General features: G+C 36.7%; 1 protein-coding gene across 2 annotated transcripts in view; it reads right to left on the bottom strand.

Moving 5' to 3' along the window:
* Nucleotides 1–21,220, bottom strand: part of ASAH2 (N-acylsphingosine amidohydrolase 2) — a 142,307-nt gene that overhangs the window by 49,695 nt on the left and 71,392 nt on the right. For both annotated transcript variants that reach the window (XM_066244175.1, XM_066244173.1), the window contains 6 exons: nt 19,204–19,329; nt 15,314–15,400; nt 12,775–12,879; nt 12,574–12,655; nt 7,656–7,771; nt 6,460–6,554 (listed from right to left, as the gene is read on the bottom strand). In XM_066244175.1, the coding sequence (XP_066100272.1) occupies nt 6,460–6,554; nt 7,656–7,771; nt 12,574–12,655; nt 12,775–12,879; nt 15,314–15,400; nt 19,204–19,329 (611 nt within the window). The remainder of the gene's footprint in view (nt 1–6,459; nt 6,555–7,655; nt 7,772–12,573; nt 12,656–12,774; nt 12,880–15,313; nt 15,401–19,203; nt 19,330–21,220) is intronic.

Raw genomic sequence — 21,220 nt, 5'->3', positions numbered from 1 at the left:
AGGTAGCCTGGAGGTCAGTACCACTGAGCCTATCTTCTTCATAAAGATACCACAAAAATATCAAAGTCAGACAGTGCTACCTAATACACAGACAAAATGGGCAGACAGAGAAATGTGATCCAAAAAATCAATAAGAGAAATCCCCAGAAATGGAACTGAATGAGATGGAAGTAACCAAATTACCAGATTCAAAGTTAAAAGTAATGATTTTTAGGATGCTTATGGATCTCAGAGGAACAACAAATGGACATAACAAGCACCTAAATAAAGAGATAGTAAGCATCAAAAAGGATATTGAAATAAAAAAAGAACAAGTCATAAATGACAAATACAATATCAAAAATGAAGACTGCACTAGAAGAAATCAACAGCAGGCTTGATGAAGCAGAGGATCAAATCAGCTATTTAGAGGACAAGATAAACAAAGAAATGGAAGCAGAGCAGCACAAAGAGAAGAGGCTCAAAAAGACTGAAGAAACTCTAAGAGAGCTCTGTGACAACATGAAAAGAAACAACATTCACACCATAGAGGCACCTGAGGGAGAAGAGAATGAACAAGGGATAAAGAACCTGTTTGAAAAAATTATAGCTGAAAACTTTCCTAAATTGATAAAGGAAAAAGTCACACAATTTCAAGAAGCACAGAAAGTCACATTAAAAAGGAACTCAAGGAGGCATACACCAAGTCACATCATAATTAAAGTGCCAAAGTTAAGAGACAAAGAATAAAGAATCCTAAAAGCCACAAGAAAAAAGTAGTTAATTACCTTACAGAGGATCCCCCATAAGGATGACATTTGACTTCTCAACAGAAACACTTGAGGCCAGAAGGTATTGGCAAGAAATATTCAAAGTGATGTAAAACAAGAACCTACAACCAAGATTTCTTTACGCAGCAAGGCTATCATTTAAAATTGAAGGGAAATAGAAAGCTTCCCAGACCCCACCCCCCAAAAAAAAACCCTCAAGGAATTTATTACAACCAAACCAGTACTGCAAGAAATATTAAAGGGCCTGCTATAAAAAGAGCAAGGAGGGGAGAATCTAGAAAAAGAGGATTGTAGATTTAAAGAAAAAAAAGTCAATAAATAAATACATACCAATAATAAACTTACATGTAAATGAATCAAATGCAATAGAAACACAAAGAGTAGCTGCATAGATAAGAAAACAGGACCCGTATAGGTCCACAAGAGACCCACCTCAGAACAAAAGATACACATAGACTGAAAGTGAAGGGATGGAAAAGAGTATTTCGTGCAAATGGAAATGAAAAAAAGCTGGGGTAGCAATACTTATATCTGACAAAATAGACTTTAAAACAAAGGCTATAGTGAGGGATAAAGAAGGTCACTATATAATGATAAAGTGAGCAATCCAACAGGAGGATATAACCATTGTAAATATTTTTGCACCTAATATAGGAGCACCTAAATATATAAAGCAAAGTTTGATGAATATAAAGGGTAAGAACAACAGCAATACTATAATAGTAGGGAATTTTAACACCCCACTAACATCAATGGATAGATCCTTCAGACAGAAAATTAACAAAGAAACAACCACCTTAAATGACACAACGGATCAACTGGATTTAATAGATATGTTCAGAACATTTCACCCCAAAGCAGCAGAATATACATTATTTTCAAGTGCAGATGGTACATTCTCTAGGATAAACCACATGTTAGGACACAAAACAAGTCTCAATAAATTTAAGAAGATTGAAATCATATCAAGCATCTTCTCTGACCACAATGGCATGAAACTAGAAATCAGCTATAATAGAAAAACTGGAAAATATTCAAACACTTAGAGGCTAAATAGTATGCTATTAAATGACGAATGGGTTAATGAGACTAAGGAAGAAATAAAAAATTTCCTTGAAAAAAATAAATACAAACATACAACAACTCAGAATTTATGGGACATAGCAAAAGCAGTCCTGAGAAAGAAGTACTTAGTATTACAGGCATACCTTAAGAAGCCAGGAGAAGCTCAAATAAACAACCCTACATCTAAAAGAACTAGAAAAGAAACAACAAAGTCCAAAGGAAGTAAAAGGAAGGAAATAATAAATATCAGAGCAGAAATAAATAACATAAAGGCTAAAAAACAATACAAAAGATCAAAGAAACCAAGTGTTGGTTCTTCGAAAAGGTAAATAAGATTGATGAACCTTTAACTAGACTCATGAAGAAAAAGAGATGACTCAAATAAGTGAAATTAGAAATGAAAATGGAGAAGTAACAACTGAAGATGCAGAAATACAAAGGATTGTAAGAAAATACTATGAAGAACTGTATGCCCAAGAATGGGACAACCTAGATGAAACGGATAAATTCCTTGAAAAATATAATCATTCAAAAATCAATCCGGAAGAATCAGAAAACCTAAACAGACCAATACAACAAATGAGATTGAAACAGTTATCAAAAAACTCCCAACAAACAAAAGTCTTGGATGGCATCACAGGCAAATTCTACCAAATATTCAAAGAAGAACTAGCTCCTATCCTTCTCAAGCTGTTTCAAAAAATTCAAGAGGAGGGAGGACTTCCAAGCTCCTTTTATGAGGCAAGCATAATCCTCATTCCAAAACCAGGTACCTACACTACAAAGAAAAAAACTATAGACCAATATCCCTGATGAACAAAGATACTAAAATTTTCAACAAAATATTAGCAAACCAGATCCAGCAATACATTAAAAAAGTTACACATCATGATCAAGTGGAATTTATTCTGGGGAGGCAAGGCTAGTACAATATTTGCAAATCAATCAATGTGACTCAGCACATTAAAAAAAAAAGGAAGGATAAAAATCACATGATTGTATCAATAGACACAGAAAAAGCATTTAATAAAATCCAGCACCCATTTATGATCAAAACTCTCAGCAAAGTGGGAATTCAGGGAACACACCTCAACATAATAAAGGCCATATATGACAAACTGACAGCCAACGTCATACTCAAAGGGTAAAAATTAAAAGCAATCCCCTTAAGATCAGAAACAAGGCAGGGGTGCCTACTTTCACCACTCTTATTCAACATAGTTCTGGAAGTCTTTGGCACAGCAATCAGACAAGAAGAAGAAAAAAAGGCATTCAAACTAGAAAAGAAGTAAAACTATCATTATTTGCTGATGACATGATACTGTACATAGAAAACTCTAAAGTCTCAGTCAAAAAACTACTAGACCCAATAAATGAATTCAGCAAGGTGGCAGGATATAAAATCAATATTCAGAAATCAGTGGCATTTTTATACACCAACAATAAACTGTTTGAAAGAGAAATTAAAAAAACAGTCCCCTTCATTATTTTTTTGTATATTTTAAGTTAGAAGTGGGGAGACAGTCAAACAGACTCCCTCATGCGCCTGACTAGGATACACCTGGCATGCTCACCAGGGGCAATGCTCTGCCCATCTGGGGTGTTGCTCCATTGCAGCCAGGGCCATTCTAATACCTAAGGTGGAGGCCATAGAGCCGTCCTCAGCACCAAGGCCAACTTTTGCTCCAGTGGAGTCTTGGCTGTGAGAGGGGAATACAGAGTTAGAGAGAAAGGAGAGGTGGAAGGGTGGAGAAGCAGATGGGCACTTCTCCTATGTGCCCTGGCCTGGAATCAAATCCAGGGCTTCCATACACCAGGCCGATGCTCTACCACTGAGCCAACCAGCCAGGGCCCAATTCCCTTCATTATTGCAACAACAAAAAAATAAAGTACCTAGGAGTAAATTTAACCAAAGAGGTAAAAGACTTGTACTCATAAAATTATAAGACATTTTAAAAAGAAATCAAGGAAGATACAAACAAGTGGAACCATATACCGTGTTCATAGATAGGAAAAATAAACATTATTGAAATGTCTATATTACCCAAAGCCATCTATAGATTCAATGCAATTCATATTCAACTACCAATGGTATACTTCAAAGATATAGAACAAATATTCCAAAAATTTATATGGAACCAAAAAAGAACACGAATAGCTCAGCAAACTTGAAAATGAAGAACAAAATGGGAGGTATCACACTGCCTGATATCAAGTTATACTACAAGGCCATAGTAATCAAAATAGGTTGGTACTGGCATAAAAACAGGCATACAGATCAATGGAACAAAACAGAGAACCCAGAAATAAACCCACGGCTTTATAGTCAAATGATATTTGACAAAGGAGATAAGGTCATACAGTGGAGTAAAGACAGACTCTTTAATAAATGGTGTTGAGAAAATTGGACAGGTAAATGAAAAATAATGAAACTAGACCACCAACTTACACAAATGACAAAAATAAACTCAAAATGGATAAAAGACTTAAATGTAAGTCGTGAAACCATAAATATCTTAGAAGGAAACATAGGCAGTAAACTCTCCAATATCACTTGTAGCAACATTTTTGCTGATTTATCTCCATAGGCAAGTGAAATATAGGACAAAATAAACAAATGGGACTATATCAAACTAAAAAGCTTTTTGCACAGCAAAAGACACTGAACAAAATAAAAAGATAACCCACACAATATGAGAACACATTTGCCAATATGTCTGATAAGGGGTTAATAACCAAAAATTATAAAGCAATTCTAAACTCAACACCAAAAAGATAAACATTTCAATTAAAAAATGGACAAAGGACCTGAATAGACATTTCTCCAAAAAGGACATACAGATGGCCAATAGGCATATGAAAAATGTTCAATGTCACTAATCATCAAAGAAATGCAAATTAAAACCACAAAGAGCCCTGGCCAGTTGGCTCAGCGGTAGAGCGTCGGCCTAGCGTGTGGAGGACCCGGGTTCGATTCCCGGCCAGGGCACACAGGAGAAGCGCCCATTTGCTTCTCCACCCCTCCACCGCACCTTCCTCTCTGTCTCTCTCTTTCCCTCCCGCAGCCAAGGCTCCATTGGAGCAAAGATTGCCTGGGCGCTGGGGATGGCTCTGTGGCCTCTGCCTCAGGCGCTAGAGTGGCTCTGGTTGCAACATGGTGATGCCCAGGATGGGCAGAGCATCACCCCCTGGTGGGCAGAGTGCCGGGTGGATCCCGGTCGGGCGCATGCGGGAGTCTGTCTGACTGTTTCTCCCTGTTTCCAGCTTCAGAAAAATGCAAACAAACAAACAAAAAATACCCACAAAGAGATACCATCTCACACCTGTCAGAATGGTGCTAATTAACAAAACAACACACAATAAGTGCTGGAGAGGGTGTGGAGAAAAGGGAACCCTCCTGCATTGCTGGTGAGAATGCAAACTTGTGCAGCCACTGTGGAAAAGTGTATGGAGATTCCTCAAAAAAATTAAAAATGAAACTTCCTTTTGACCCAGCTATTTCACTTTTAAAAATATATCCTAAGAATATCAAATCACTGATTTAAAAGAAGATATGCACCCCCATGTTTACTGCAGCATTATTTACAATAGCCAAGATCTGGAAAAAGTCTAAATGTCCGTCAGTGGACAAGTGGATAAAAAAGCAGCGGTATATATACACAATGGAATACTATGTGGCCACGAAAAGAAGGAAATCTTACCTTTTGCAATGGCATGGATGGACCTGGAGATTATTATGCTAAGTGATATAAGCCAGGCAGAGAAAGAGAAATATTATATGATCTCACTTATGTGTGGGATCTAATGAACAAAGTGAAATGAGGAACAAAATAGAGGCAGAGGCGGGGTTACAGGGAGCAGAGAGACAGCTGTCAGAGGGAAGAGGGATGAGGGGATGGGATCAGAGAAGGTGAAGGGATTTGTGAAATTATATACACATAACACCTAGATACAGATAATAGGACAGCAAATCCCAAAGGGAAGGGGGGAGGGAATTAGGGAGAGGGGGCAAGGTGGAGTAATGCAGGACAAGAGGTTGGGGATGAGGGAGTTAGTTATATTGAGTGGGACACTTGAATTCATATTAACGCAATAAATTAAAATGAATAAAAAAATTTTAAAAACACTTTATTCATTTTAGAGAGGAGAAAGAAAGAAGAGAAAGAGAGAGAAAAAGAGAGCAAGGAGGGGGGAGGAGCAGGAAGTATCAACTCCCATATGTGCCTTGACCAGGCAAGCCCAGGGATTTGAAATGGCAACCTCAACGTTCCATGTCAATGCTTTGTCCACCGTGCCACCACTGGTCAGGCAAGAATCTGTGTTTTAATGTTAGTTCAAGCCTTTCTTCTGACATCATAATTCACCACATCATTTTAATTTAGAATGATAAGTTTTCAAATTTTTATGTTTGCTTCAAGTTACATACTAGTAACAACCACAGAGAGATTTATTCTTTGTAGGTTTCATCAAAAGAGGGTGGGGATATTTGTCACTGTGCCAAATACAGTACTGTGAAATACAAAGAAGTCAGTTCAGAATTATCCATCCATGGTAAGTGATTCCAATAGAAACACATACACAACAATTACATTTTTAACCACAAAATAAAGAAAAAAGAACTTACGTAAACTCCCCAGGGACAGCAGTTATAGCCAACGACCCAAGAGTAATCATCTGAACATCAACAATATCTGGGTGCCAGGGATGAGGTTTTGTCAGCTAAGAGCCCAAAACATGAACAGTGTTAGAAATATTATTCTTTCTATGGTCAAGAGTCACGTGATGATCACAGAACTTTCTTTATTAAAGGAGTTTAAATGTTTCCAGCTGTTTTTTTGGTGTCTTGTCCTACTGTCATAGATTTTATTGAATATTTCTAATTCATGATTCAACATTAAATTTTCTATCCAAGTTATAATGTCGAATCTCAAATGCCAATGCCTTATTAACCTAGACTTATTTTCTCATCAATGAAGATGTTGGTGGGTTTGTCACTGTGAAATCTCAATGTGCAACAGATGCTACTAGAATTATATTAAGTCCAAGGATTCTACTAGAATATTATGGCGATCATCCTTAAACAAAATAAATAAATAAATAACCCCATCATTTGAAATAGCTTAATTAATAATTTCTTTTGTTCTTACAGACCTTTAAATTTTCAGTTACCAGGTTTTGCCTTAGTTTCCAAGTTTTCTCCAAGAGATCTATCCATTTCCATATTCAAATTATTGTAAAATATTTTCCTCTATTCCTTTCCTTTCCTTTTTTTTTCTCTTCCTGAACAATTTTAATTAAATATTAGGGAGAAAAACTCTATTTAATTATTTTATATCAACAGTTTCTACTGTAAACACTGGCATCATATTTTGTCATTTAGAATGTGAAAATCCATGTTCCAAAGGAGTATTATAAGAATATTGTCTGTTTAATAACAATGCCTGAATTTTGAGAAAACTGAGATGTGAACAAGTTCCTTTTTATATAAACTAAGATGTATTTCTCTGCAGAGAATTCTGTGTAAACTCCTGTCCAGGAGATAATGTAAGTAAATCTTAAATAAGATTAAAATTAGTCTTATTCTTCCTTTTCAAGGGTTCTAATTGTTTCAGTTATCATAAAATTGAAAGTTGAAATATTTAATAATTATACCCCTTAATTTTTAGTCATAGCATCCATACTTTTGATATTAAATATTTTGATGTGGCAATATCTGAATAAAACCACCCATGCCAATAGAGACCTTCCATTCATATTTAACAATTCATAAATTTTAAAAAGCAATATACTAATATCACCATGATAACAAAAATGTTTTACCTCTCCAGTGTGAACAAGCACTGGCTTTGGTTTATGACATTCTTTGATTTCATCGGATGGCCTGCCCAAGATCTGATCACGAAGAGTGTCCCAAAATGGATCCGATACCGTTGTTCCTATTAAAAATGTTTTAATTAATACGATTTCAACCCTCAGAAAAAATGTCATCGTTTTGACAAATATTGTACAACAATGCTTTTAGGGGTTTCAGAGATTTTACTAAGTTTATTATTTAATGATTTCAAACAGTCTGAACAATAAAAGAAGCAAATTTCCTCTTCATTTTAAAATAGGAGCCACTATATAATTAGATCCTCAATGTGGTTGATGGAATAGAAAAATATATGTTGCTCAACATCTTCAAAGTTTTGTTTCTATTGCTCTTCCTCTTCCACATTCCAAATAAAAATGATATGAGATAATTAGCCATAGATTTTCCAAAAATTATACCTCCTACTTGAAGTACCAGTTGTTTGGCTTACAGTCTCTGAAAGAGCCTCTCTTGAATCCCATTTCATTATTTACACATACACAAGTACACAAACACACAATCAATAAAAAGCAAAAGCCTAGCCTAAAATCCATAATCTGGGAAAAATTATGTTAACTACAGAACTATAACCTTAAAATCCATCCATTAGGAAAATATAATAAGTATAGACATATATGGACCTAATAAAAGGGCACTCAAAGTACATACACCAAACTGTCAGAAATGAAAGGAGAGATAATCAACAATAACAGTTGGAACGTCAATAACCCACTGTCCATGTAGATGGAACAAGTAGTCAGAAGATCAACAGGGAAGTAGGGAACTTTAACAACACTAGAATTTAACTAGACCAGCAAATACCTACAGATCACTATCCAACAACAATATAATATACATGCTTCACAAATGTATATGAAACATTATTCAGGACAGACCATATGCTGGCCATAAAACAAAGCTCAGTAAGTTTTAAAGCAGATAAATAATACAAAGCATGTTTTCTAACCACAATGTAATGAAATTGGAAATAAATAACAGAAGAAAATTTGGGAAACCTACAAATATGTATAAATTAAGCAACATAATCATAAATAGCTTATAATTGAGGAATAAATAAAAATAAAATATAAAAATACTTTCAGATGAATGTAAATGAAGATGCAATATACCAAAACCTTATGGGATACAATGAAAGCAGTGCTCAAAGGGAAAATTGTAGTTTGAAATGCACAAACTAAGAAAGAAGAGGAGAGTGACATCAGCAAGATGCCAGAGTAGAAAATGCAGGCTTTTGTCCCACAAAAAGGAAATTAGCTATCCACAGATGAAAATAGCCCTAGGAGGGCTCAAGAGTCCAATTATGAACCTATAGCAACACAGTGGAACAAAGATAAAAGGGTTGTTTTTTTATGTGGTTGAAATTACATTTCAGCTTAAAATATAAGATGTTCTACTTGTAAGCCTCATGATAACCAAAAACCAAATAGCTATAGTAAATGAAAGATAAAGAAATTAAATCATAACAACTACTAAAAATCACAATATAACAGTAAGAGAGGAAGAAAGGAACAAGGGAACTACAAAACAGCCAGAAAATAATAAGGTGGCATTAGTAAGTTCTTATCTATAATTACTTTAAATGGAAAGAAATTAAGTTCTCCATACAAAAGGTATAGAGTGATTGAATGTATAAAAAACAATACCCAACTATATGCTGCCTACAAGAGTCTCATTTCAGATGGATACAGCTATCAGAGGGGAGGGGTGCTGGGAGACTAGATGACAAAAGGTGAAGGAATTAAGAAAACATTATATGTATATAAAAAACACATAGACACAGCCCTGGCCAGTTGGCTCAGCGGTAGAGCGTCGGCCTGGTGTGCGGGGGACCCGGGTTCGATTCCTGGCCAGGGCACACAGGAGAAGCGCCCATTTGCTTCTCCACCCCTCCCCCTCCTTCCTCTCTGTCTCTCTCTTCTTCTCCCACAGCCAAGGCTCCATTGGAGCAAAGATGGCCCAGGTGCTGGGGATGGCTCCTTGGCCTCTGCCCCAGGGGCTGGAGTGGCTCTGGTCTCGGCAGAGCGATGCCCCGAGGGGCAGAGCATCGCCCCCTGGTGGGCAGAGCGTTGCCCCTGGTGGGCGTGCTGGGTGGATCCCGGTTGGGCGCATGCAGGAGTCTGTCTGACTCTCTCTCCCCGTTTCCAGCTTCAGAAAAATACAAAAACAAAAAACAAACAAACAAACAAAAAAACACATAGACACAGACAACAGGGTGGTGATGGCCAGCAGGAATAGGGGAGAGGGGTAGGTGGAGGTGGGCAAAGAGGGGGAAATGGGGACAAGAGAAACTTTGTTTGGGGTGATGGGCACATAATGTAGTGTACAGATGATGAATTCATAAAAATAAATAAACTATTCCCAAAGAATCGCCCAGCACAGATGGCATTGAATTTAACATCTACAGAAGAAAAATAACAACTCTCCAAAAACTCTTCCAAAAAAACAAAAGAGAACACACTTCCCGACTCATTATATGATGCCAATATCACCTTCATACAAAAGCACACAGAGACATCATAAGAAAATAAAACTATAAATCAATATAGATTATCACTATGAACATAAAAATGCACAACAAAATACTGGCAAATTGAATCTAGAAATATATAAAAAAGATTTATACATCATGACAAACTGGGATTTCTCCCAGAACTACAAGATTGGTTTAACATCCAAAAAATATCAATCAATGTGATAAATCATATTAATAGAATAAAAACAAAAGTCACATGAACATCTCAATAGATGCAGAAAAAGCATTTGACAAAAATCCAATTCCACTTTACAATAGCACAACAAGACAGGTATAGAAGGGGCTTCTTCAACCTGACAAAACTTCACAGCGAATGTCACACAATGATGAATGACTATTCTCCTCCGACTATCAGGAACAACACAAAAATGTCCATTCTTGCCATTTCTTGACAACATGGTAGTATAGATAGTAACCAGGAAAATTAGGCAAAAAAAAAATTCTTTTAATTAAAAGCATCCAGACTTTAAAGGAAGAATTAAAATTATTTCTGTTTGCAGGTTACATGATATTACATATAGAAAACCCCAAGGAATCCGCTAAAAAACTATTAATACTAATAAACGAGTTCAGCAAGGCACCAGGATTTAAGATCAATATGTAAAATTAATTACATTTCTATACTCTTTCAATAAACAATTCACAAATGAAATTAAGAAAAAATTGATTTATAATAAAATCAAAAAGAACAGAATACTTAGAAATAAAATTAACAAAAGATGTATAAAACTTATACTCTGAAAACTATGAAATATTGTTGAAAAATTAAAGATCTAAATAAATGAAAAAACATTCACGTTCATAGATTTATTATGACTTAAAATTGTTAGTATTGCAACAGTCTCCAATTTAATCTTCAGATTCAATGCAATCATTCCCTATCAGAATCTCACCTAACTTCTTGGTAGAAATTGACAAGTGGATTCAAAAATTCATCTGAAATTGCAAAGGACTCAGAATAGCCAGAACAATCATAAGAGAGAAAAATAAAGTAGGACTAATCTGTCCTGGATTTCAAAATTTACTACAAAGCAACAGGAATCAAGAAAGAGAAGTACTAGTACAAAACAGACATGTAAGTCAATGGAATAAAACTGAGAATCCAAAAATAAAACCATGTGTCTATGGTCAATTGATTTTCAACAAGTGTACCAAAACCATTCCGTAGATAAATAAACAGTTTTTCAAGGAATAATGCTGGATAACTACATAGCCACAAAGGAATCAGGTCTCACCCTCACCTCAAATCATATATAAATTTAACTCAAAATTGATCAAAGATTTAAATGTAAGAGCTAAAACTATAAAACTCTTAGAAGGAAACAGGGGTAAATCCTCAAAACACTGGATTTGGCAAAAGAGTCTTAGATATGATATCAGAAGCATGGGTAACAAAAGAAAAAAAAGAACATTTGACTTCATCAAAATTGAAACCTTTTGTACTTCCAAAGATACAAGAAAGAGAAAACAAACCCACAGAATAGAAAAAAAATATTTGTAAATATACATCTCATAAAAGACTTTTATACAGAATACATAGAGGACTCTTACAACTCAATAAAAAAAAAAGACAAATAGCCCAATTTAAAAATGAGAAAAATATATGAATAGACATTTTTCCAAGAAAGATATACAAATAAACAATAATTATATGAAAAGATGCTCAGCATCATTAATCATTATGAAAAGCAAATCACATTCACGAGAGGATGCAAATCCACATCCACTAGGTGACTAGAATCAAAAAGTCATCAACAAATCAGCTCCACCCTGAAGAATTTTGGCTTCAATAAAGGATCAAGGAAAAGAGACACTAATAAGTTGGAAGATCTGACTCACATTGTTGAAGGTACAAAGACAATACCCTTCTGCACCCCTTAACTCTCCTTACCCAAGCATAATTTAAAACTATTCATGCAAAGAGAATTTGTGATTCCTTTTGAATCAGTGGAAACCTGAGTTACAATAAAATACCTATCCCTTAGGAAACCTGACTGTCACCTACGAACATGGAATACCTGCACACCCCTAAGTTTAGAAACCAAACTAGAGCCTGACCTGCAGTGACACAATGGATAAAATGTCACCGGGAATGCTGAGGTCACCAGTTGGAAACCCCAAGGCACATATGACAACTACTATGAGTTGATGCTTCCTGCTCCTCTCCCTACCCCCTTTTTTCTCTCTCTCTTTCTCTCTCTCAAAAAAAAATCAATAAATAAAATATTAAAAAAGAAATGAAATGAAATAGTAATTATGTTTCTTAGGAGAAACAACCCTGCAGCTTCAGAGCCTGGAAGCACAGGTTTTATTAGACTGCATTTGCACCTCACCCTGCGTAAAATTGAAGGTCCCCGATCCATCGATCGTGCCAGCTGCAAAACTGTAGCCCAGTGCTGGTTTACATGTTTTTGCCTAAAGGAAAGATTTTAAAAACAAAACAAAAAGACACAGAAATTAAACTTACACTAATAATAAGATCAGCCCAGAGCTGTATCCTGTTGGCATAATCAGTGTGAGTCAGCCACACTTACCCCGTGTGTGGAATTGAGCAAGATGGTGACATCTGTCATATTCACCCACTGATGAGCCGAAGTCAGCGTGCCTGTTAACTCCTGGGAGGCTAAGGCATACAACTCCTAGAAAACCCACAAAGGCTGTTATTAGCAAAAAGCTAAATACTACCACTGTACCCAGGGAGTACAAATTTGGAAAGGAATCTCTCAGCCTAGTTTTGTTGTGCTGGGTGCTTCAAAACAGCCACCATCCATGTGCATTTCTCTACCAACCTGTTGCTTCCCTGAAGACTGAAGGCCCTGAATGGTTGAACTGTGTCTGTTCCCCACAAAGACAAAACAGCGGTGACATAGGATGTGGCGCCCAAGGCCCCAATCTCACTTGAAAGACAGTCAAGAAAATTTAAGATTAGAAGTAGGAGGGCCAAATTACTTTCTTTGCCCGAATAAGAATGTGTCCTCAGGCATTCTCAGAATCCAGGAGTCCTTTGGCTTGGCTGGTGCCAAAGGGTGGATTAAAAGACTTCAGGCCCCATTTAATCAGCATAAACTCCCCTGCACTCTATCCACCCTTTGATGACTTTTTTTCCCCACTGTGGTCAGTTGATATTTTTTCAACCTTATGGGAAATGTGAGAGAAAACATGTTGATTAATGTTTGTTTTTATTGATCTGTATCATACAATATAGGCAAAGCCTGCGTAAACGCAAGCCAGAGACCTAATTCATTTCCATGCATCCCAGTTTCAACAGCCAGGAGCTCTCAAGATAAGTGACACCAGCTGCAGCCTGTCTTCCCTGAGAGGGAACTTGTGCCTTGCTGAGAAGAGAATGCAGAATGTGGGACAAATCTCTATGGCTCCCAAACCCAGAAAGGTAACAAAATTTCTGACACCAAAATGTGCCACCAGTACATTCCCTAAATAGAATCTGTTAATTTAGAACAATCTACAGATAATACCACAGTAATTAAAAAGAAACTGCAGCAATTAGGGCTGGCTAGTGGCTGATGTTTTTACAGGTGCTTTTGATCTTCCTTAATTGCTCCTGAAACATTTTAGAACCCTTGGAACAAAATATTTACTTACACACCCACACATACACATGTGTGCACAACAAAGGTGTAAGTAGGCTATAAAAAGGAAGAGGTTTAACTATCTGTTGGGAAGATAAAATATATTATGCTCACTTTGTTAAATATGGCGCTGCCCACGTGGAAGCCCGTCGCCCAGGTGATGATATTAGTTGCCCTTATGCTTGGAATGGGCGTAATTATATTAATGTGTGTTGGGGGCAGGCTGTGGGCAGGCAGGATCCTTGTAGCCTGGGGCTTGGTTTTAGGACTAAGCCTTTCCCACCCTTTTTGATGTGGGGTGGACTTTGTATCAGAGACTTCCCTATTTTGTATATTGGATTAAAGGTTTGGATTTCTTCAATATAAAGTGGGGCAGACCGGGACCTTGCTTGCTCTCGGTTCCTGGGGTTAGCATTAGAGAGCTAAGCAGAGAAAGGCCACGTGGCGGAGGCCAGGAGAGGCAGCCAAGATGGCAGAGTGCTGAAGGAGAAGCCAGCTTGTGCAGAGTTTGGGCAGAGAGAAGGAAGGAGATGGGGAACAGAGATGAATAAGTCTGGTGAGCTAGAAACCTTTGATTCTAGGAAACTCGGATAAGTTGTGAGCACTGAATGAGTGGGTTTTGGAGCCTAGTGTGTGTGTTTTTACTTGCCTGCCGGGTACAAGCTAGGATTAAAGATGATGGCCCACCAGTTTTTGGCTCCGTTGTTTCATTACCATCTGTCCGAATCCAATGTGAACCTGCATGTGAATGGCCACGATGGTGCATACTGGCCTTACACAATCTCTATTAGAGATTCCTCTGCTATCAAGTTCATTCTTTGTCTTTTCAATCAGAAATCTGTCTCTATAGAAGCAGACAACTAATATGGACAAACAGAAGATAAAATTCAAGAGAGGAAAGAGGGTGGAGTAAATCACAGTAATCTCACTGGAGACCAGGTTCTCTCTCTCCAAGAAAATATAAAACATTAAGAAAAGATGAGATGAATGATCTCTGCCATATCAAAGAAAACCGGAACTAATCTGAATCCGTATTGCGAGAGCTGCAAGATGTGCTGCTGAGCTTTGCTTTGTCACTGAAGGGAAAGTTAAGAGGTGGTGAGGCGCTTTGGCAGGCACCGAACAGGGCGATTGCCAAGATTTCTGAAGTCCTGTTTTATCTGATACCATATTAATTGCAAACTTCACAATCTATCTATCATCCCACTGTCCAAAGCAAGCACTCTAACTAAAATAAAATGTCTTCCTGACTTCTTGGTTTTAAATGTACTTCCTGTAAGCAGTCGAACCCAGCAGTCAGAGAAAGAGAGAGATTCCTGCATAGTTCCTAACTGCCTAAGCAGTGTGCGGCCTTCCAGGCTCCTGGGTGCAGCTTGAACTCTTGTTATCTCCCTTTACAACTGTGTCGTCCTTGTGAACAGGGTCAGTTGATTTTCAAGAAGAGTTTTAAATAAAGATGAAAGAAGCTGGGTGCACGTCTTACCTTTGCTCTCTGATAAAGGGTCCGCCCTATAATTTGTGTGCTGTCGAGCATATCCTGTCCAGGTCCCATAGCAACGCACATGGTAGCCTGGAAGAGAAAGAGACAAGATGTGTTCTTAGTGAAAAAAAGCAATTATTTTAAGAAATGCAAAAATGACGAGTGAATCTAAGCAAATATATGTTTAAGACACATTCTAGCACTGCTTTTCAAATATTCTCTCAGTGTACAGATTACAAAACACGTAATCATTCATTGAATTAAAGTAGCAAATATTTTTAGAAATCATCTCTTCCAGTACCTTACTTTTAAAAAATAAGGGAAAAGAGGCTCAGGTGTGGTAGAGGATCTGTCGAAGGTTATACAGGTAGCTAAGACCTACAGCCAAGTCTCCTATTTCCTGCACGTCTCTACTTGCTTGCTCGTGCCTATGACTCTTGCTCATGATCGCCTTAGATTGAAACTCACTTAAAATTATGTTGGAACAACTAGCTGATCCTTGGGGGGAAAAAATCAAAAAATAAATCTGACACTATAGCTTATTTTTACATCAGAAAGAATCAAAATTGACCAGCTATTTAAATATTACAAATGAAACTAAAAAGTATTTTAAAATATGGGGAATATATTTTAAAGTGTTAAGAGTGTAGAAGACCCTTCTAAAATGATTAGAGAACAGGTTTACTAAATCTAACACGTTAGATAAATAAGGTGAAAGACCACTGACAAATGGAGGGAGGGGCATTGCACTGTTTATGACAAACTAGGATTTTAAAATATTAGGAACTTTAAAAAGTCAATAAGAAAATAATCTTTATTAATACTTTTTGATTAATCCATAGGTTATCTCTTATTTGCAGTAAAAAGCATCCTTTATGCATATCAAAATCACCACATTGTACACCTCAAAATTACACAATGTCATGTGTCAATTTATCTCAATAAAACTGGGAAAAAAAAATCATTGTGCCTGGTCTGTGGTGGTGCAGTGGATAGAACATTAACCTGGAATGCTGAGGCTGTCCTGGGCTTGCCTGGTCAAGGCACATATGAGAAGCAAGCACAATGAACAACTAAAGTGAAGCAGCTATGAGTGCATACTTCTCGCTCATCTCCCCCCATGAAATCAATAAATGAAATCTTTTTTAAAAAATCATTGTAATGGACACACCATGGTATACAGATGAAATAGGTAAATCACAAAATAGAAATGTAAATAGCCATTCATAAATAGCCATTCAATGTCAAAATATATCCAATCTCATGAATAAGTAACTATAAGTTTAGGCTGCAAAGAGGACTCTTGGCATATTGTGTTGGTAAAAATTGAAAGACTAACATCCTGGTGTTGGTGAGAGATGGGGACACTGTCACTTGTGCACTGTGGGTGGAAATGTGATGGAGAGACCATTTGGGTGATGGGTGGCATATGTTAGAGGTCCTTTTACTTTGACAGGCTAACTCACTTTTAAGAATTTGGCCTAAGGTGAAACTCTTCCCCATGTGAAAATATGTATGACAAGCAGAGTGACCATACCATACTTATATAAAGAAGGAAAAAAAGATGGAAGAAATGGTGTGAAGGAAGAAAGGAGGCTGGGAAAGAAAACACTCATCATTAGGGGACTAGTTAACTACGGTACTTAAAATGGAAAATTACAAAGTGATTTTAAATGATGTTTTAAAGTATATTTACTGGAAATAAGGAAACAGATCATAGACTAGCATTGCAGTATGATCCCACTTATGTAAAATTTTACATGCATTTATGTGCATGGATGCATAAAAAGTTGTCTGGAAGTAATTTCATTAGAATTTTAACAGGCTAATTGTAGGGTGAGGGGGTGCTCCTTTACATGGTTTTATTTTCTGAACTTTTCCGTATTGTTTGAATTTGTAACAAGCATATATATTTTCCTAAAAAATATTAAAGCTAGTTTCTAAACTTAAAAAGGTTTTTTTAAAGAAACCACACTAAAGCAGAAGGCATGGCGATATTTGCCACACTTCCCTCTTTCTCTTTCTTACGTGAATGCTGACTTTGCTCAGTAAGCTATCTCCCTCCTTGCAGTAACAATCTCATTCCTAGTTCCAGGAAAGTCTGAGGTGACCACGGCAGTGCCTGGGGCCCTACTGGCCAGGAACCCCTACCTAAGCTAGTCAACACATACCATTCCCCCAGCAATTACTGTGCTCCTGGGATGGACATGTGACATAAATTGACCCAATCAGACAGGACAGAACTTTCATTCCACAGTTGGAGGGGAGGTTTCTCTCTCTCCTACTTTTTGTGGAGAGAGAAAGCAGACACCTTGGTTACTGCTGCCTACCATCTTGCAAACATGGGAGGAACCAATCCAGCACATGGAGGGGAGCCGAGAAAAACGGAATTCTTTTGTGGGAAGGGGTATAACTTTGTTGTAATTTTTTCTCTGATTGTAAACTATACTCATGGTAGAAAAAAATAAAATTAAAAATAGCAAAAATAATTTAAAACCTAGAAAAAAACCTACTTATAATAGTACCATAAAGAGAAAACTACAGTCAACAATTCAGTTGTTTCATTTTGTCTTTTTAGTATGATACACTAGTTTTCAAAACTGCAATAATAACACATATGCAATAATAAATCCTGATTTTTTTTAGTCAACGTTATGTATTATGAGCTTTTTTCCACATTAAGTTCATATAATGTCTTTAACAGAAGACATTAAGTTGATACATAATATTCTATTGCAAATAAGTATAATTTTTAAACATTTCACCTATGAATTTTGATATTTAATAAGTAATCATCAAATCTACTATGAATTATAATGTGTGAAATTTTACAAATAAAGGGCAACCAAGGAACACTTTTTATATAAAAATAGAAATATTTTTTTTATAAAATAGAAAATTTTTTTTATTAAAAAAATATGCAAATCTGAAGAAAAAGAAAAAAATAAAAATACCCTGGAATATTTTTTTTAATAAAAAAAAATAGAAATATATAATAGAAAAGTATAATTGTTAAAACTCTATTGCTCATTGGATGGGGTTGAATAGAATAAATAGCCCAAAAATAGTGTTTAATAAAAGTAATGTCACAGGTTAAATGGTCTATAAACACAAACAATAAGAACCCAGGATCTAGCATCTGCTGTTTATGGCAAAGCTAAAAAATCTAAATGAACTTGAGAGAGGAGGGAACAGTGAAATGATGGAGTATCCTTAGTTATCTTTGAAACTTACCACACAGAGCTGCATATAGTCATAAAAATATTTTTAAGACACATTGGGTAGAAAACTCAACTTCTTGGCCAATAAAAAAATCAGTAAATAAGTTATAAAACGATGTTCATGACTGCATGGACAAATGCATAGGAAGACATTACACAGGTGACTTCCAGAAAGGGGAGATGGGGGGTGCTGGGGGGAAAGAGGTATAGTGGGATTTCCACTTTTTACTACTCTCTATACTTCCACGTTGTTTCAGTTTTTACAGCAAGGTTTTGTAATTTTAAAAGAAAAAAATGATCTTCTGTTGCTTTAAAAAATCTATAGACTTCATAATCGGTGAGAAATGTCTAAAGCAGGCAGTTGGGGGTACTACTCTGTGACGGGAAAAATGCCAAAGGAAAATGTTCTCGACTGTCCAAGTTTGCAGAAGGGTATTTCATCTCTGACATTTGCTAAATTGTCTCATCATTCAAAACTCTTCACAGTCAATCACATGGAAAACGATCGTTTTATCCAATTGAAATTTAGTGGGAGCATTTGAGAAGAGGCTACAGGTAAGTAGTAGGACAGTATGTACTTGAGGAAAACATATTTGTGAGTTAATGATGAATATTTAAGCATAAAAGACATATGAGATGCAAAAAGAAAGATTTCCTGTCATAATTACCTACCCCACCAGTGGGACAAGTGCTGTTGGCATTGTCACAGGACTCTCCAGTGTTGATGCAATGTGGGCCACGAATGTTGGGGGACACGTCTCCTAGGTTTGACGAAGCAAAAGCTGCTACAAACGGCCCCTTCCAAAAGAAAGAACCAGTTGCCTTTTATTCTTTATTTCCCATGACTTCCATTAAAAAACACAAACATTTGATCTGCTTTGGTGAACTATTCAAAATCATTTGCAAACAATTAAAAAAAAAGGGATGTACAATATTCTGAGAAAATGGTTTACTCCTGAAAATGCTGACATTGCAGAGAGCGTACATAATATTACTCATGCTATTCCAATTATCAATTGAGCTGTTCCAAGCAGGACAGTTTCAAATTTGTGTCTCAAACAGAAGCATTTTGACATGGTGTACAGCATGCAACAGCAAATTACAAAAGGTTGAAAGGTCAATCTTGTCTCTGGTATTGTACCTAGACCTCCAAGATGCATTTTCCCTTTAAAATTAAATATCCTATTAGCTTAAAAAGAGAAGAGCTGATCCAAATTTTCCTGTAGCAAAACTGAACATAAATATAGCATCCACCATCTAGACTTCTTTTCTCTATTTCTTAACCTAAAGTAACAATACATAACCTTTAAATGGTGCAAAGCATTCTGTCTTTTATTTTGTTTTTGATTGGAACTACTCCAAGTGACTGATTTTTATTGAATTTATTGAGCTGACATTGGTTAAGAAAATTATATAGGTTTCAGTTGTACAATTCTATAATATAATATATCATCTGTATATTGTATTGTGTTCACCATGCAAAGTCAAGTCACCTTCCATCATCATTCATCGCCCCCCCCCAACACCCTCTTCTACTTCCCCCCCCCTTACCCTCTGGTAATCACTATACTATTGTCTGCACCTATGAGTTTTGTTTTGTTTTATTTTTTGCTTAACCATGCAGCCTCCTAAACCACCTCCCCTCTGACAGCTGTCTATTTGTTCTATCTATGAATGTGTTTCTGTTTGGTTTGTTTATACCATTCCATCTTAAATGTCTTAAATTTTCTTAGAAAAAGAGATAAGCAAGTATCAAAGATCATAATGCTAAAAAGATAATTTATTTCAAAGTGCCGAGTACCCATCCAGTGATCATAAATGAGAACCTCTTTTTCCCCCCTTAAACACAGGCTAAAATTTAAAAAAATACAGTTTTGCCTGACCAGGCAGTGGCGCAGTGGATAGAGCATCGGACTAGGATGCAGAGGACCCAGGTTTGAGACCCCAAGGTCGCCAGCTTGAGCACGGGCTCATCTGGTTTGAGCAAAATCCCACCAGCTTGAACCCAAGGTTGCTGGCTCCAGCAAGAGGTTACTCAGTCTGCTGAAGGCCCATGGTCAAGGCACATATGAGAAAGCAATCAATGAACAACTAAGGTGTTACAACACGCAATGAAAAACTAATAATTGATGCTTCTCATCTCTCTCCATTCCTGTCTGTTTGTCCCTGTCTATACCTCTCTCTGACTCTCTCTCTGTCTCTGTAATAAATAAATAAATAAACAAACAAACAAATAAATAAATAAAAGTACAGTTTTATCAACAAAGGAGCCAAAACATCAGACCAAATGTTCACGGGGTCAACATCTTCATAGCCGAGCATTATTCTAGTCAAGGGCCTGGGGTTTTCATCCCACCCTATATTATCCTGCATTTAGGGCTTAGATGTTGGCATCAAGTATAGCAGGGTGTCGCTCCTCCCACTTATCTATCTGTAGTGTTTATTTTATACAAATCAGAACAGTTTCTGGTGTGCCTAGACTGTCTGGCCCCCATCTCTGATCTTGTCATTCACCATGTTTCAAAGTTACAAACAAGTCTAATGGATGAGGGTTGTCTCTGATTTAGGCCTTCTTACAGAAAAGCAGAATGAAGTCCTTGAAAGGAATTTCATCATTAAGAAGGAAGTCTAGACCAGTGAAAAGGATATATCGCTTGTCCTCATTCAGGTTCTTACACCATTAAGAAGA

The sequence above is a fragment of the Saccopteryx bilineata genome, chromosome 9 (genome assembly GCF_036850765.1).
Source record: "Saccopteryx bilineata isolate mSacBil1 chromosome 9, mSacBil1_pri_phased_curated, whole genome shotgun sequence".
NCBI lineage: Eukaryota > Metazoa > Chordata > Mammalia > Chiroptera > Emballonuridae > Saccopteryx > Saccopteryx bilineata.
This window is presented reverse-complemented; position numbering and strand designations above follow the sequence as displayed.